The sequence below is a fragment of the Seriola dumerili genome, unplaced genomic scaffold, assembly GCF_002260705.1.
Source record: "Seriola dumerili isolate Sdu_G_001 unplaced genomic scaffold, Sdu_1.0 BDQW01000052.1, whole genome shotgun sequence".
NCBI classification, from domain to species: domain Eukaryota; kingdom Metazoa; phylum Chordata; class Actinopteri; order Carangiformes; family Carangidae; genus Seriola; species Seriola dumerili.
Window position 1 is genome coordinate 18889631 of NW_019174307.1, and position 18757 is coordinate 18908387.

At 39.1% G+C, this 18757-nt stretch overlaps 1 protein-coding gene across 1 annotated transcript; it reads left to right on the top strand.

Moving 5' to 3' along the window:
• Window positions 1–11786: 11786 nt before the first annotated feature.
• eaf2 (ELL associated factor 2) lies at window positions 11787–17237 on the top strand. Its single transcript, XM_022741343.1, has 6 exons — window positions 11787–11967; window positions 12393–12487; window positions 13344–13480; window positions 13909–14093; window positions 14227–14463; window positions 15276–17237. The coding sequence occupies exons 1-6, from the start codon at window positions 11865–11867 to the stop codon at window positions 15317–15319; spliced, it is 801 nt and encodes a 266-aa protein (XP_022597064.1). The 5' UTR covers window positions 11787–11864; the 3' UTR covers window positions 15320–17237.
• Window positions 17238–18757: the final 1520 nt, after the last annotated feature.

Here is an 18757-nt window from a genome sequence, read left to right on the forward strand (position 1 = left end):
TTGTCTGACTTATTAGAAACGCCTTATGCTTCACACGCAAGAACTGCAACGCCAGATTTCCAGGTGATACTACAGTTAAGAGGGATGTAGGAAGCAGCAAAGACTATTATCATTATTAGACTGATAAAGCTCTTTCATGGTGATGTATAAAGGCAATATGAAACAATCTATGCTATAAAAGAATAGGTTCAATTAAAGAAACAGAAACATGATGCATTTCTGAAAATTGTACTTTTTTTGGTTTGATTTCTTCTTCTGGTTTGTGAAAATGATTAAACAGGTTACACTGTACTTTAAACTGGCTTTTCTATTTACCACCGATTACGACACACAGTTGCAGGTTCTGTACTATTATATGCTAATACTACCAGGCTAATAAACCTGAATAGATTATGCAGGCTAATCCAGATAATATTATTATGGGATGAGGGCTGCATTAGAGAAGGAACACGCAGACGTCTCTCACGCAGACATTAGAAATGAATGAACAGCAAGTAAACCACAGCAAATGACACGTCTCTCATGTAAATTATTGAATATATTAGGTTTTGGAAAACCAAATGCTGCAGAGAACACAGCAAATAACTTCTAAAGAACGGAAATCAGGGTGTGCAGTACAAGAGCTTCAATCAGGTTTCTCAGCATTTCTATAGCCTCAATTTTAAGTATCTATATTCATTTACTGTATTTATGTACGTTTGTTAGCCTTTCTTGTTTGTTGCCCTTACAAGGAGGTTGTGAAATTCGTGTTTTCATATGTGAAATTAGATATTTTATATGTGAACTATCTTTGCCGGTATATGACTTCTTCACAAGTGAAATGTTGTTTGGTCCGTGAATCTATCACATGTGAAATGGTGATAAACGTGTGAAACGTGTCACGAACATCACATTTTCTGTGAGTACAATACAATAAAACGTCGTAAAAATTCTTAAATGCAATGAACTAATGGATTGCAAATGTAAATGCATTAAATCATAATGCTCCTCCCCGTGACATTATTTGTATTGTATTATCGAATTTATTACTAATGCATGAATGTCGAAGCAGTATTTCCCAAGTGTCGCTGGTCAGGAGGAGCTCATTTCACCTACTTAACACAATGTTTAGCAGTTTAATCCATTGAACAATTCAATTTATCTAATTAGAAGATATTACAATTTGGCTGTAAAACCCTAATTAGTAACTACAGCTCTCAAATAAATGGGGTAAAAAGAACAATGTTTGCCTCTGAAGTAGAGTCGAGGTATAAAGTAGCAGACAACGGGAGTACTGAAGTATAAGTACCAAAAATTGAAATTGTATTTAAGTAGTTTGAGTTTGAGTTTCCACGGCTGAGCACAGCCCAGCTTTACAGTAGACTGAACCGAAACATACCCAAGCAGGCTTGACAGCAATATTATGATTTAATTCTAATAAGCACAGTCTGGGGTTGCTGAGAGTGTGTTGTTTATTCTCACAGAAACATGAAATTCCAAACTCATTATATCAACCAAATCTCTGCTCGCTCTCTCTGCATATCAAGGCGAGGAGAATCAACCCGCAAGGTTGAGAAGCTCACGGATAGTGTCAGAGTCTGATACACTGTCAGTGTCCTTCACAGCACTGCTGCATATGTGTGTGTGTGTGTGTGTGTGTGTGTTGTATGTGTGTTTATTTGAAGAGACCTCGCAGCCGACCGGCCTCGTCAGACTGACGGAGCATGGATGCTAAACGCTTGTATTAGCATTTTATCAAGCGACCTTCCTGCTCTCCAGTCTGTCTCGTAAAAAACTGATTTCTCTTTCACCCCCGCCCTCGCTTTCCCTCAGTGAAGACACACCAAGTCGCTCTACATGACCCAAACTGTTCAGATCACTCTCACAATATTAACCGCGTCTCCAAGACTGTGCGGCCATATTTTGATGGTGTGCGCATGCAGCATGAAAGGGTATAATTAACTGTTTCACCTCCAGCAGCAGCGTTTCTCGATGGTCTCTCTGAAGCAGTTTAATGTTGCCACAGCTGCCTGGTTCTTAATTACTCCACTGGTAATTAGTGGTTGTCCACAACTGGGATAGAGACTCTAGACTGTCATCCACCCACAATGCCCTTTGTTGATTGTGTTTTCTGGTAAAATGGGGAGGATGGGTGACACACACACACGCGCGCACGCACGCACGCACGCACGCACGCACGCACACACACACACACCGTCAGGCATGCTGCACACTTGTGGCTGTGCATGCAGCTGTGACTGATGTTCTAACAGGACACGAGGGGATGAGTTACAGTTTATCCTGCAGGCAGGACACGAGAACAAAGGAGGTTCTCAGGGGACAACAGAGTTCAGTGTGCGAGCTTTGACGATGTTTGGCTGCCTGAAACACACTCCCATTGTCATATATTTGACCATTTTTGCCTCAAATTCCAAAACAAGATGACTTCAACAGCCTCGATATCAGAGATGTCTTCTCCAGTGCATTATCTGGGCCAGATTTTTCTTTTCTTTTCTTTTTTTTTTTATGAAGGTATAATCACTGCGCTCTTTAATCAAGGTGGCATTCCTCTCATCAAGGCTGAGTGTCTTCTGGCTGAGGTCAACAGCAAAGACGAGGGTACATCTGTCTAGACTCTGTTCTGCTTTTTACTATTTTAAAAATGTTATATAACCGACTCAAGCCAAGCCATGAGATTTGCACCTCAGAAGACTCAAGTCAACAAACACTGCTGGAACCGGTTATACTGTGCATGATAGGGCTGGGCGATACGGTTGTAATCAGCGTACCTGCTTATCCAGTGGAAGGTCATGGGTTCTGAAGCCTATCCAACCGTAAAATGGGTGAGAATCAGGCTACAACCAGGACAGATTGCCAGTCTATCGTAGGGCTGACACAGACAATCACTCACACTCAGTTTCACTCAGAAGTAACCACCGCACTTCCATCGTGGTTGAAAACATTATCAAAATGTTATCGATGTTGAGCGTGAGCTTTTTTTTCTCCAGGCGGAGCTAACCCAGTTATCATTATGTAACCGCAGTTCCATACTTCGGTCACGTAGTGACAACAAGACTGTGAGATGCAGTTGAAAGCTCCAGAAATAAAGTAGTAGATATTTCTCTGGGATTGCAATATATATCACAATATGGCAAATGTATTCTAACGAATGTGAAATAACCAAACGTTTATTCAATGAACTATGGCCCAGTGTTAAACTTGAAATCACTAATTTGGACATCTGATCATCACAATATGATGTCACACTTGCTTTGATTTATCAGCTTAAAGACACTCAGCTCAAAATGCAAGTGTGTGTTTTATGATCAGTTTGTTGGACAGTGCCAAGCAAGCACATAAGCTACATTATTAATATCAATTAGCACAAGCATTGAAATCCATGCAATCCATACAACAGTAATCCTATTTAAATCTACACTGCAGTTATGTAAAGCAGTTTAATTTTCTAGACACTCGTGTCCGGTGCAAAAAGCAGCTCATAACATACAACCTGAGTCCTTTAATGACCACAGTAATGACTATTACTGAGCAGCTAAGTAATTGGAAGTCAATGGACTAAAAAAACACCTGAACTCTGCCAATAAGTTAATGGAAGGTAATTATACTCTGTCCAGTCAAGCTGATCTTGCTCCAAAACAAAACCAGTACGTTACTATGACTGTCTCAAGTGTATACATTAGCACTGGAGGGCCCCGGGGCCCTTAGTATACCTCCCATGCATTTCTGCTGGCTTAGCCTGACAGATCGACCTTCCCGTTAAATCTAGTCCTATTGACTCTGTGTTTAACTGGCTGTGTGTGTGTGTGTGTGTGTGTGTGTAGCTTGCAGGAAGCTATAAGAGTCTGCAGGTCCACTAGCTTGACCTTTTATCACATCACCTCACTGATTAAATCCATGTAGAGCTCAGGTAGGGAGCGACACAGCAACACTGTGGAGCCGTCTCTCACTCAGGTAAACATTAGTCTGTCACGCTCACAGAAAAAGTGAAAGACAGGCGCTGAGAGCGAGTTGATTTTAAATTTGCAAACATATTTCTGCAAACACTTCTACTACAGAACTCATCAGAGCTGTAGTTTGGATTTTAGATTTTTTTTTTCCTTCAGCTGAGAAACTTTTGATCTCCCTTCTTGTGATGTTTAAAGTCTACTTCACTCCACATTACCGGGGATATAATTCTACATTACCCTGGTGAGGGAATAATGGACCTAAACTTAATTTAGTTCAATTTTTTATTTCATTATTACAAAATAATTTAATGTCATTTTTTGTCATTTTTATTTAATTGTAGTCAAATTTTATTTAAAAAATATGAAAATCAGTGTACTTCATGTGTATTCATAAAATGTAAACTCCTCCTCAGCAGCAGGCTGCATCAACTGCTCTTAAGTTTCAACTTAACCTAGTTACAGAAGTGTTTACAAAGGGGAGATTAATGCATCACAATACATGCATGCATTACATGGAGATTAGTTGTTTCTAGCTGTGTACACCTACTTACTCTCAAAGTGAACCAGCTGTGTGTATTAGCATGCTAATACACATTAGCTTGCTAATACACAACCCATTTAGAGCGAAGGCATTTCTTCAGTTTTAATAGTGCGAGTCACTTGTTTGAAAAGAGCTTTGAAGAACTTGGGAAGGATTTTACAGACAAATGGATTTATGAAGAGCTGACGCAGCCCATCCAGGTTAAAACTAAAACTCCTGGGAACAATACAGACGACAATCAGAGCTCTACAGGCCTGTGACCAACACCCCAAATATCCCCGATAATTGTGTGTAGTAGCTGTCCACAAATCCATCAGTTCATTTAAATTAACCAGCACACAAGAACAGGCCTTGGTTTAACTCCTCCACACATGATGGAGAAGAAAATGGAAAAGACACCCACAATTAGAGTTTCCTGGCAAAACTAATCCAAGACTCAAGAATTTGATTCCTCTTAATGAGCCAATCATTTCTGCTTAAAACCAGACACATCAAACATTATGCAAGCGAAGCAATAATACGTGTCCTGTGTCTTCGAGAGAGCACCCATGACAATTTAAATGGTTTTTCAGTCATGTGACTAGTCAGTCATCTTAGGAAAAAAAAAAACACTCCAACTAAGTCGGTTTTCATCAACTATTCATGTGCAGCAAGCCTGAGGTCCATTATACAGTATTTTCCATTCCTACGAAAACAAAAAAATTGCTGCTAGCGCAAATAACACAGTTTTACTGTATTCATTAACATTATCTGATTGCAGTCTGGAAATCAGCCAGCTTTCCCATCAGCCCTAGAGGCATTTCCAGTCATGGCTTGGATGCATCTGCTTTCTGAGGCCCGAAATGTTGCACTAGAGGATTCCCGGGAGCATCCAAGAGACTCCAGGGACTCCCCCAGGGAAATAAGGAGTAACTGCACTGTCTTACTATTTCATTTACTAAATGGCATCACACAGAGGGAACAGAAAATGAAGACAAATACAGTCATCTTTCTAATGCTGCGTGGTGTTAGACTCTCCCATCTTGGGTCTAAATCATATGTACAGACAGAAATCCCCTCAGCTGGGTTTCCCTCTAAAGATTCTTACACCATGGTCATACTCCTCCATGTGAGTGTATAAGACTGCCTCACACTGAGGACAGTGTTCAGGCTGTGGGGACAATTCCCAAAGGTGGTGAGAGTTCAGCCTCGCAGCTGTTTCCTTCCTTTGATTCAGGTAATGATGTTAAGTTCTTGAGTGCGGGAGTCAGACCATCATTCGTGATGCAGCCTGAGCTTTGCACGACAGAAACCAATTAAGACCAGTTCTAAATTGAATTAGTATATTATTTGATTAGTTGATCAAAATAAATTTAATAAAGTGAGATTTGGATAGTGTAAATCCTTTATAAATATTAAAATACCAAATATTTGCTGGTCAGAGTTTCCCAAATGAGGCAATTTGCTTTTCACAATTTCATATCACTACAGATTTACAGTTTTGTTTTTTTTTACTTTTGTTTTTTTTACCTCCTCTAGCTGTTCTAGAGCTTTCAGTTATATCACACGATGACTCAGTAGATGGAGTGTGGATCTGTAAATGTTCAAATTTCCATTTTCTCAGCACTTTAAAGGTTAAAGGACTTCTCGTCTCTATTGGCTCAAAAGTTGAGACTGAAAGTTGGTCCTTGAGCTTCAAAAAACAGTTGTTGACTAAATAAATGCATACAATATTTAGTATTTCATTATTTATCATATAATAGTGGAACATATCTATGTAATATATGATCTTCTATGGCCAATATATCTCAATACCAGACAAAATAAGAACTTTGAAGACACCACTTTGGGTTCCCTTAAGATGTGATGAGCATTTTTGTCTTTAATTAGATTAAATGTTTAATCAATTCTATAAGGGAATTTAAATTAATTACATTATGATTTTTTTAGTTAATAGTTAAATGATACGATATTTGCAGCTCCAATTAAGACCACACAAATTCCCAGCTTCTTTTCAGTTATTCAAACATAAGTATCTGTGGCAGGTTGCAGAGTGATAACATAGGCTACAACTATATCGTCAAAAACTGTGGAAATCTTAAAGGAAAGTCGCCTATAACAGACATGCATGTAGCCCATGTCTAAGGGCTGCTATGGTAATTTGGGGGTCAACATTAAGCACATTAGAGTCCGTGTAAAACCACAGCAGAGGACCACAAACACACACAAGTCCGCACAGGAGCACTTCAGGTGAATTGCAGCATTGATTGTGAAGCAGAAATACTGGCTCGGCTACATCAATCAGGCGTCAGTCACTTACCCGCCCTTTTGATTTTAGAGCAAAAACATCATTTGAGTCATTCGCTCCTGTGTAGGCTACTCACTCAGGGTCACTCTCGGGGCGCCTCCGCCTCCATCACATCACAGAGAAGAAGTCCCGTTTCTGTCTGGATTCAGATCCAGATCAGATCAGATCGCAGGTTGAACCCCGGCAGCTCCTCAGTGAAGGATCTGAATTGAGTTACAGACCGGGATCCGTGCAGGCTGGACCGGAACGGCGCTGCCATGAAATCACGATTTGGTCGGTCATTTATTTACCGCCCGCCCTCCCCTCATGCTGTTCTGAGGGGGTTTTTTTTACCGGAGGATCTCGGATACACGACCTCGTTCCTTTGCGGGTTTCTCCTTGGGAACTGTGCTGCCTTCGGGTCCTGCTCGTAAATTCAAATTCAGCGCTCACAGTTTTAAATGATGGAATACGTCTTTTCTTCTTCACATTTTAATCTTGATAATAACGGAGCACCGGTTTGATTTAAATGGTAAGAAATAAATACAGAAATAAATAGTTAAAAGTTGAAATAAAATTTACTTTTGATTAGCAAAGCAGTTAATCAACAAAACACACGGCCCAGAAAATGATATTTGAAATGTTTTACTCAGGTTGTATAACTCCTATGACAAAACTTTATACGAATGAACTGAGAATTAGGGTTATTGTGGCCCTGACATAGGGTTAGGGTTGGGGTTGTTTGAAAACAAAAGGCTCAGAGCCATTATAATAGAGAAGATAAACTCCCTGGCTGATTTTATAAAAACAAAAAGTAATGCATAGGAAAAAAAAACGTTACATGATATTTTGACTTATACCAACTCCATATACCAGATCATAGATCATAAAGGATTGTGTTTAAATACATTTGCAGCAAAATGTTTAGACCCAGAAACATAGGACATAGCACTTATGATGTTATAGGTGTGTAATTTTGAGCAGTGTGTATATAGAAGGGAATACACATACTGAATGGACACTGCTGGTGTTTTGTAGTGACAGGTAAATTTGGATGGGGGAGTGACTGGTAGGGATCTGTACATTTTTAGCCCTTGGTGGGTCGTTCATGAGACATTGATGTTGTGACTCTGATATTTCCGACAGCAAGTGAAGACAGCACTAGCCATAGGACCAACGCTCTCACTCTGCTCCTGATTGGTCTAGATGAAAAAAGCTGGCTGTGGCCACACTCAGCCCATATGTCCCCCCCCCAACCCCCACCCCCCCATCCCACCCCCCCAAAGGCAGAGAGGCCAGATCATGGTGGTGTTTGCTCTCTGTCATTCAATTTGAGTCAAACCTGAACCTGATGTGTCCTGAGACTTGATTTACACTGAATATACTCATCCGGATCAGTAACATATTATTTGTGACATTGTAATAATGATTGTAACAAGAATACCTGACACTATGTAATGCAATGTAATGTATAATTCAACACTCAACACATCATACCTTTGTGAAAGAGATCATTTTTAAAAGGAGCTGATTTTACTCTACTAGTCTCAAGGCTGATATTTGTGGTGTTGTACTGTACTGCATTACTCTGTAAGGTAATAATAAAGACAGAAAACTAAATATTCAACATTTGAATTGACTGCAGTTTAATAGACCATTACCACAAAATACAACCTCAACATTTTAAACTGCAGAGGTGAAGCCAGATTGAAGTCACAAAAACGAGGACTTGACTTACTTGAGCCTTGAAAGTAGAAATAGTCAAGTCTCAAGTTCTCAAGAATAGGCAAAAGAAAACTGTGAGGGACCTGAAACTTACTATGAAGTTTAGATTTGACTTGAGATTAATATTAAAACATGTGAATTGTCTTGGAGTTGCCCCAAAAGACTCAAAAACAGATGACTGTATTAGGTTATACATTGCACACCACTGTATATCACATAGTAAATATGCAATCATTAAAAAGCACAATATTTTGTTCGCTCCTATTATGTAATAAACTAGAGTTTAATGTTAAATTGTGATTAAAATCTCATTATCAAGAGAGATCTGGCCAAGAAAGCAGCAAAAAATCATTGTTCCAGCAATTAAAACAACACAAACAACAGAAAGAGGTTAAGAAAATCGCCAGTCAAAACACTCAAAAAAAGCATAAATGATAAGTGATTTTAAACTGTATTCAAATTTTTAAATCAAAAGTAAAGGCTTAGAGTGTTATTTCATCATATTCCAATATGTTCACAATTTTTTCTGTTATAAACAATATTCAGATTCCCATATGAAGACTGAAGCTGTTTTTTCTTCCTCCTGTTCAAGAGATTTCTTCCTGATGTGCTCTCAGTGGAAGTGATGGGGAATACAGATAGGCAGGGATTCAGATCACTCATTCAGAAAAAGGACTGTGGATTCTCTCCCCCAGTCATGCATTAGGAGGCATCGCCGACTAACGTTTGAAGTCAGACTTGAAGAATTGTGAATCCACCTCTCTAAAATTGACTTGAATTCACAGACAGTAGTTACCTCTGACAATATCAAATCCTTCTGCACATTATCTCAGGAGGATGGGGCGGAGTATTTAAGTTTTGTTGTTGTTTTTTTCCCCCAAAATTATTCTTGACAAAAGTTGCGTAACTACATGCATTCCTGAGAGCAGTCCACAATAATCAAATAAAGACTATGCAGTATGCACTCTGGAGTTTGTGCTTTTATATAAATTCACACACTAGAAATGTAAAAACTTCAGCCTTGCAAGCTGCTTAGTCTACTTTGGCAGAGTATGTACTTTTCCCCTGCAGACTGGCGCTATCATCTCTGTCACCGCTGCTACTGGATCACAACCGGGGGACTCTCAATGGTAGTGCGACCACAGTATTGTGAATTTGTGGATAGTTGCTTGGAAACAGTAAACCTTACCTCCCACGATCCAAGGGCAACCCCCGCAGTAACTGATACCGCAAGAGGACATCCAGTGTTTACCTCCATCCATGGAAACAGACCCCTGCTGGTTTCTTTTCATATGGGATATAGACACAGTGAAACAGGATTCTGGTCCTTTTGCAATCCATCTTAGTCATTTCTCAATCACGGCACCAGCCATTTTAAAATGGGATTCTAATCACACACATAAAAAAAAAGGAATTGAATGCCCAAAATAATTTGGGCTTGATTATTTAACCAAAATCTTTATACTCTGAGTTTTCTTGCAGCTGATGAACTTTACTCTGATTCTTCCCGTATAAGATAGAGGTCAAAGGTTACAGAGCTGGCTAACTAAGAGCCCCTTGGTTGGTTCAATACCACTCTTTCCTCTATTGTTTTCTTTCCTATTTAAGATTAATCCCAGCGTCTCCCAGACCATTTTTCTCCCATCCTGACCGCTGCACTTCCTGTCCACCTGCACACATGCACATGCCCACCATCCCTTCATGTGGCGCAGGAGGTAGGAGGACCATGTTGTGGAACTGGTGATTATACACTCGTGTAATCTCATCATTCCACTTGTTTTCGGATGTTGATCCTTTAATGTTTGAAGGCAGCAGAGCATATGGTCTCAGTAAAGTGCGGACAGGACAGGAATTTAAGGCTTAGGAATCATTAACCGTTTAAAGAAAGGAAAAGAGATTATTGTCGCTGCCACAGGGCTCATTGAACTCAGAGCCCCTGCAGCCTGCGGGACTTGAAACTGCAAGTCAGTAGGTGTTACTGCAGCAGTTCATTAGTCTCTCATTGCCAGATCTTCAGGACCTCCACAGTGTGTTTGAGCTGTTCCAGCTAATTTGGTAATTAGGTTCACAGCTCAGCCCAGTGATGTTGCTAATTTAGTGTAAAAGGTAGTTTGTCACTGTTGGTGCCTGTGGGTTGAGATACTAATATTTGCTCTAAACACTGATATTCATTTTTAATTTATTCTCTTTGATTATTTATAAAGTAATATGTTCAATGGGTTAACACTAACTTTTAACACAAGCACAAATAAAAAGAAAGAATGCATGAAATAAAAGTAAAAAGTATAAATACACATAAAAAAAAAGCAAATACAGAAAAGTATCTGGTCAGATATACAGGGACTCTAAAAATAGGTTCAATGGTTAACATGCACTTTTTGATGTACAACCACTAAATAATGCCACAGAAAACCCTTATATTATCGCTCTCTGGTTTTACTGGCTGAATTTTTTTTAGCAACATTATCAAGAACAGACATTTTGCATAAGTTTCTGTGCAAAAAAACAAACTAATTAAATTTTGCACACACTGAGTTTTTACACACAAAGCTCTCCTGATACATTGACAGTAAACTCAGAAGTTTCTTTGGGTTTGACTGACCTGGTCTGATGAAGCCAAGATTGAACTGTTTTTCAGTTGCTTCAATTCTAAGCATCATGTCTGGAGGAAACCAGACATGATGTTTCTTCTTCCTAGACACAGGATCTGTGGAGCTCAGCCAGAGTGACCACGAGGTTCTTGTTTACCTCCCTTACCATGGTCCATTTCCCCTGAATACTCGGTTTGACCATGCTGCTAGCTCTAATTGTTCTAAATTTCTTCCATTCAAGAATTATTAAGGCCACTGTGCTCTTGGGAGCCTTCAATGCAGCAGACACGTTTCTGTAGCCTTCTACAGATCTGTGCTTTGAAACAATCCAGTCTCTGAGCTCTGCAGACAGTTTCTTCTACCTCATGGCTTGGATTTTGCTCTGATATGTATTGTCAGCTGTGAGACCTTATATAGACAGGTGTGTGCCTTTCCAAATTTTGTCCAATTCATTGAATTTACCACAGATGGACAGTCATATAAATATATGTATGTTTTTGAATACAATTCTATTCAAAAAAATACAGTGAATGAGTGTGATATCATTAAAAAGAGACAATTATTAAAAGAAAGTACTAAGAAACCATGTGACATTTGCCCTGAAGCTGCCCTGTCATTACAAAATCTTGATTGACAGACGCTGAACCAATCAGACAAGAGACAGTCCGCTTGACCAATCATAACGTAGAGGAGGCGGGACTTCATGGTACCAATGAGGTGGTCAGTACTCTGCCGTACATGGTTATCGAATAAAACAGAACAGCAGAAAGTTTAAAGCTCATGAAAGTCTCAGAATGAATGGGACAGCTTACTCCAACTTTGACAATCAAGAACATGTCCTGAAACTGGGAGAGACGTTTGAGAAACACTCCAAAAGTGCCTACCATACAGTGCGATGTAAGTGGGATTTTGAGTCAGTTGGTTGTCTGGCTTTTACAGAAGCTAACCGTAGCATGCTAGTTAGCTTCTTAGCTAAATATCCGAAGGCAGCTGTTTAGCCGCGTCGTCAGTCCGTTTCTATCCGACTGCTGTTGGCACCTTTTAGTAAGATGACAGTTTTCTATGTTTATATTGTCTTATTAAGTTGGTTTACTCTCAACTATTACAACACATTGATACCCCAGCTGTCAAAATGTTAGCTAATGTTAGCATCGCGTCAATCTGTACAGTTCCGCTATCTAGTGGTACCGGTAGGAAATTGCAGCACCAACCGCAGCTGTTTGTTTAATATTTACAAATATATCAGCAATACTGTGGTTAATATTGAGTGTATAGTATTTTTTTTATAATATGTTTCATTGTCTTGTTTTCTTTTCTTGCAGATGACTTCAAACCAGCCTCCATTGATACAACATGTGAAGGGGACCTTGAAGTGGGCAAAGGAGAGCAAGTCACTATTACTTTACCCAATTTAGAGGTAGTGTTTGATGCTTCAAAGCTTTTCGCCACCATCAATATATGTTGATGTTTGGTTATTGCTGTTTTAACCTCCGAAAATTACTAACATGTCAGTTCTATTATTTCCTCAGACAATCAGAAACCAAGCAGTGCTATCTAGAGCTGTAATGATTAGTTGATTGACAGAAAATCAAAGGCAATGACTTTGATAATTGAATAATCACAATAAATTTTTTTTAAGGTAATGTCAATGTAAAAAAGTGCCAAAAAATTAGCTGGCACCAGTTTCTCATATGTGAGTATTTGCTAGTTTCCCACTGATCTCTGACAGTAAAATCAACATATTTGGGTTTTTGATTGTTGCTCAGACAAATTAAGCATTTTGACTTTTCTTAACTTGGGGTTTCAGGGAATAATGATGGGATGGGATGTACATTAAAGAGCAGTAGTTGCAATAGTGTCAGTGTCAATACTGTCCAATACTACTCCCAGAAAAGCAGAGGTCCCAAAAGCAAATCCAAACTTAAAGGAGCCAATACTTCCTAGCAGCCCTTCCCTCAACACCTGCCATAACCCCATCACAGGTCATCCCAAAGGGCTGTGAAGCCAACCATGAGGCCAAACAAGAAATTATATAAATGAATGAATGAAAAGGGGGTGGGCGAAGGAGTAGGGAGAGTAGATCAGTAATAAATAAAATAACAAACATGGTAAAATAGAATAGAATTAAAAAAAAACAAAAAAAAAAACAACGAAACTGTTTTCAGACTTCATTTTTGGTGACTTGTGAAAAGTCTCTGGGAGAGAGGAGACTCATGACTGCTGTATTTCAAAATCCTGGCTACAGCCCTGCCTGTGTTGCTTCTGTTTTTTAGGGTTCAAGTGCTCCAGTAACGGTCTTCAAGGGATCCAAGAGGCCATACATGAAAGAGTGCATCCTCATTGTGAACCATGACACAGGAGAATACAGACTGGAAAAACTCAACAGCAACATAGCTGTGAAGAAGACCAGGTGGGTAGAAAAAACTGCTCACAAATTAGATTACTACTGCTCTTTTTTTTTTCAATTCCATATTCCCTCAACAAATTTTTGCCATCGCTAGTTTTATGTGGAGTGTGTGTTCATGTTTTTATTTACCAAACCAGAGTGAAAACCAAACAGAAAAACAGTTCTTAAGCTTGCCTGAGGGGGGAAAAGTCAACATACTGAAAAAGATAAAATGGGCAGCAATAAAACGGCCTAATGAATGAGAGTTACTGAGGCTGGATTAGTCCATGTAATCTTGTCATGCCCTCCCCAATATATTCACATAAAGGGAGTTGATAGAGACATGCATTGGTTCACATTTTATTTTGCATAAAATTTGTTTCAAACCTGTGCACCATTTTAATAGAAACATTTTACATATTTTTATTTGTGCTGTGCGTGTGTATTCCCAGGGCTGAGGGCAGCAGCAAAATCCATTCTCGCCTGGAGCAACAGACCAGTCGCCTCAGCCAGCAGATGAGGAGTAACAACAACAACAGCAGCAGCAGCAGCAGCAACAAGACCTCAGCCAGCTCCAAGAGTTCTCCTCCCAAAGAGAAGACATCTCCGGCATCGCCCATGGATGACATTGAGAGAGGTAACATGGTGTCGGGCACAATGTCCTCATCTGTACTGACAATCAGTTGACTTAGTGTGCACTGTTTTCTATAAATGGGGATAATTATCACACATTTATTCATCCTTGTTTGTGCTTATGCCACTGTGTGCAGAGCTGATGGCAGAGGCCCAGATCATGGACCAGCTGAGCAGCAGCGACAGCTCCTCAGACTCCAACAGCTCCTCGTCCTCCAGCAGTGATGACAGCTCCAGCAGCAGCGACTCTGAAGATGAACGGACTTCTGCGCCACCACCGCCGGCCCCGGCCCCGGCCCCAGCCAACCACAGCATGCCTATCATCAACACCAGCAGTCGCCACCAGGAGAGTGGAGGACTCATGAACACACTCAGTGAGTAGCCATCTTAGCTCCATCTGAGTATGTAAGAGAGCTTATCTTCTTCATGTTTTCCATATTTTCTTATCTTTACATAAGGTTGATACCAGCCACTTGTTCCTAAGTCAAAAATGAGCCAGGAGTTTTACAGTTTCAGCACAACTATGAAAGCAGCAGCAACTCAGTTTCACAGCTTCACTCTTACTCAACCAGTCACTCTACGAAACATGTTTAAAGATATTAAACAGAGGTTAATATGACATGAAATTTGAAGGTTGTTGCCCTCTACACCAACAAAGTTGTTACAGTATTTCCTCATGATCATTTTAGGTTCAAATGAAATATGTTAAAGTGAGTGAAATTAGTTCAGAGACATGATGTGGTTGGTATAAAAGAAGCATTAAATTATAAGGAATTTTTCTGTCCTATATAATCTGTGTCACATTAATCGTCTTTTACTTTATAATTATCAATGGAATTTTGATTTGTAATCAGGCATTTAACACACAAAAGAATAGAAATACACTGACAAACAAAACAGTAAAAATCTACAGTCAAATGCCTTAAAATAAAAAATACAAATATTAGAATGTAAAAATGCATATTATGAATAAAAAAGACATATATATATATATATTCATACATTATGTCTAACATTGTGAACATGATTTATATCATTGAGGTTTAGGAAATGAATAAGCAATAAAAGTTTCCTAAAACGAACAAAACTGTACAATAACACACAACCCAGTAAAGTGAGACAAAGATATAAGGACTCATACATTTTTATAGATACATGTCTGGAACCAGTGTTTCTTGTGTTGCAGAGAATGACCTCCAGCTGAGTGAATCAGGCAGTGAAAGTGACTGAGCGAAATGAGGACGACTGCCTACCTGTGGACAGCGGGAGGATTTCAGGAAAGGGTGAAGGAACCAGGCACAGACCTGTTACTCAGTGTCTTGCTTCCTTTAATGTGGGACTGTCATCTCTACATATCCACAATTCTGCTAGCAAAAATATAATTTGTTGCTTCTCTGCCAACAAACTTCAAATTTTATTTTCTGATTTATGGCTTCATGATGTGTATTTTATGTATGTTAAGATTGTATGTGAAAGAGATGCCTTAGTTCAGAGAGACGTGATGCGTTTGGTGAAAGAGAAGCAGTAAACTATGCATAATGTTTCATCTCAGTGGATGCAGATGTGCGGTTAAACTGGCCTAGCATATCAGAGGCAGAATGGCAGCAATGTTCGTGTTGTGTTGATGGAAGTCTCTGGCCACCAATCAGTCATCTTAAACCATCACTGGAGTTTCTGTATTTCAGCTTATAGCAATATTAGAAACCTTTTATTGTGCCTAGGTCAGATGCTGGTTAATAGCTTTAGTTCATTTTTAAGAGTCACAGCTTTTTGACCGGAGACATTAAACTGTCATAACAGAAATGAATTTGTTTTTTTAGGATGAGCCACACTGATATGACAGAGTCCTTTGCTTTTTTGTAAAGTTAGCTGTAGTGCCTTTTGCTTTGGAATACTGAAACCCAGCTGCAGGACAACCATTTTTTTCTTTCATTTAAAGCTGCATTAATTAAAATTAAAATTATTATTAGGAGTAGTAGTATTAATATTAGTATTATTGTGGCCACTTTGCAGGAAGTGGAACAAGCTGAAAACCTAACATTGATAAATTATGACTGTAGAAATTTGTAATTGCAAAAGTGGAGCAAACAGTTGCTTATTTACACGTCCAGAAGTCACAAGTCAACATTAGCATTCATTTGTAGTTGTGTTTCTTGCGACCTTAACAATAGATGCCCCAGAATCACTTTCCTATGAGCTCTGTTTTGGTCTTCACCAATCCCTTAGAAATATATCTGGGTCTGTAGCTTCTACATGCTCCATTATGTTCACCAGAGAGTAGCTAACTCTGTCAGCTGTTTGACACCAAGCAGGCTGTGTACAGTGAGTCCATGAAAGCTTTTTGACAGAAAACAGCTGCCTGCTGTGACTGGAAACGGGGTTAATGAGAGCAGAGTGTGTTGCCCAGAAAACCAAAAACAACGAGCTGAAAAAGGGTGAATGCTCTGTAGAGCTCAAGGTGAAAGGCTGGTGATGGTTATCTCTAGCTTCATAACTACAGGACAACCCTTTTTTGAATTTGACCTAGTCATTTTATTCACTGTTCATATAAAAATACTGATTAATGCAGCTGTAAGAACTAAGATCTCTCTGATATTTGAGTATATAAGTGGGTCTGATTTATGGCGAAGTAGTGCACTAGTGATCAGTCGACTCAGTTAGGGTCATGCTTTGTAGCTTTAAACCTGCAATACTTGAATCTAATTATTTATATTTCAAAATATACTCGACCAATGATGAATTGCTTAATATATTTTATATATATTTTAATAGCCAAGCAATTGGAAGTACAAGTTAGTATGGACTATACTGCGAAACAAGCCAGATGCTTTGATACTGCACCCCAATGTGAGTCTTACAGAACTTCATGTGCCTTCTGTTATTTACCTTTGCCAGTTATAACATGTGTACTCTTGTTTTGTCATGAGCCCCATATCACTGCTGAGTTGTCTCAGCACACAGGAAGCTGCTGTTTATGTTGCAGCATGTCTTTGGCATCCCAGCTGATACAGTGAGAGAGAGAAATGATGTCTTTGAATATGAGAAGTCAATACTCTGTGTAGCCTTAAGGAGAGCGGTGGCCTCTGAGCATCATTTGTAAACAATTTGAGAGTAATTTCTTTGTAGAAGAATAAAGATTTTAATTGTTTTTCAGCTTTTGTGTCAGTTTTTATTTGATTATTCCAGATATCGCAAGTGAATTTTAAGATTGTTTAACATCTTTCAAATGATTGATTGGATACATTTTTGTTTGTGTAAAAATTTAACGAACCGGAACCTGGTGAAAATTACAGGTGCTAAAGTGAGAAACTTTCCTCTACACATAAAACCTGCTCCCATCTGTTGTCACGGTGACTCTGAGGTCTCCTCAGGTTACAGCCGGATATCTTGGGCACCGCCCTCCTTCCTTTTTCATATCAAGTTTTTCTTCACTGAGTTGTTTTGTGACTTTATCGACATGAGAAGCAACAGCGCCTGAGTTTTGATTTACTGAGCTATAAAGAAATTTTAAAAAATCTATACAACGACTGCATCACATTTGTGAAGCTTATAAAGTCTTGTTTTTGTCAAGGTCATGTGAGGAAGGTGTTGAGTCAACCTTGATAAACTCTGAGACTGCAGTACACATTTTAAGGCACTGTATGGTTCCTATAACATAGGGTCAGGGTATTGCTGAGGGGTCACAAGGTAAATCTGAAGGGCTGTGGGATGATTAACATGATAAAAGAAGTGTTAACTGTTTTCTGACATTTTGGTAATCTGTTTTTTTCCCCACCTCTCTAAAAATGATTAGAATAGAATTATCTGAGTAGAGGAAATATGTCTTTGTTTTGTTTCAAGGCATCACAAGCCAAAAATGAAGTAAATGTATTACCTATTATTGCAATTTTTCCATGTTGCACTGGGAGAAAAGTTACTAATGTTATGTTACCCAATACTCTCATGCACACACTGATCTGCCCTGTATGATTGCTGACAGACAGGAAGGACTGGTGATGTGACTCTCTTCCTGGATGACGCCAGCTGAGTGGTTTTGGAAACAAGTATTTAGACACCACAAATAGTCTCACATTGTGGAGACAACGTATGAAAACAAAGTATGAACTATAATTAGCCGTAATTAAGTTACAACCCAATGATGATGTCAGGTTGTACAGATTTTCCCTTTCTTGAGGAAAAGTGGGAGTCGCCCTCTGGTGGCAGCAAGAGGCTTGAATGCACCAATTAGAAATGCATACATTTATATAAAATAATATTTCATTGATCCTTTGGGGAAAATTCAATATTCATTTATAATTTATAATACTTATTTGCCTGTGCTGAGAAAGTCCCATTGTGCGCTCAGAAATGAGGCACAAAATTAACGCCATATAAAAATAGGTTAAAAATTCTACTTGTAACTTCAGTGTCACATATTGTGTAGCAACTTTGAGCACCAGGTCTTTCACCAGTTTCCTGCTTTACACTTACACGGAAATTGACAAAAGCACTTTCACAGTGTTTTTGTGTTACCTCACCACTAATGTCTATTGTTCAGATTTTAATCGGTCTTTTTTTTTCTAGAAAATTCAAAGCCTGTGACGCTGTCGGACTTACATCCGGTACCGAGCAGGTGATTTCTTCGTGCACACAGCATAAAAAGCCTGGTGGAAGTTTCGGAGTGTTTTG

Excerpts from the sequence above, each read along its gene's own strand:
- eaf2 (XM_022741343.1), top strand. The coding sequence starts at position 11,865 with ATGAATGGGACAGCTTACTCCAACTTTGACAATCAAGAACATGTCCTG. Across the intron at positions 11,968-12,392 it reads TGCCTACCATACAGTGCGAT|ATGACTTCAAACCAGCCTCC; the intron begins GTAAGTGGGATT and ends CTTTTCTTGCAG. Across the intron at positions 12,488-13,343 it reads TTACTTTACCCAATTTAGAG|GGTTCAAGTGCTCCAGTAAC; the intron begins GTAGTGTTTGAT and ends TCTGTTTTTTAG.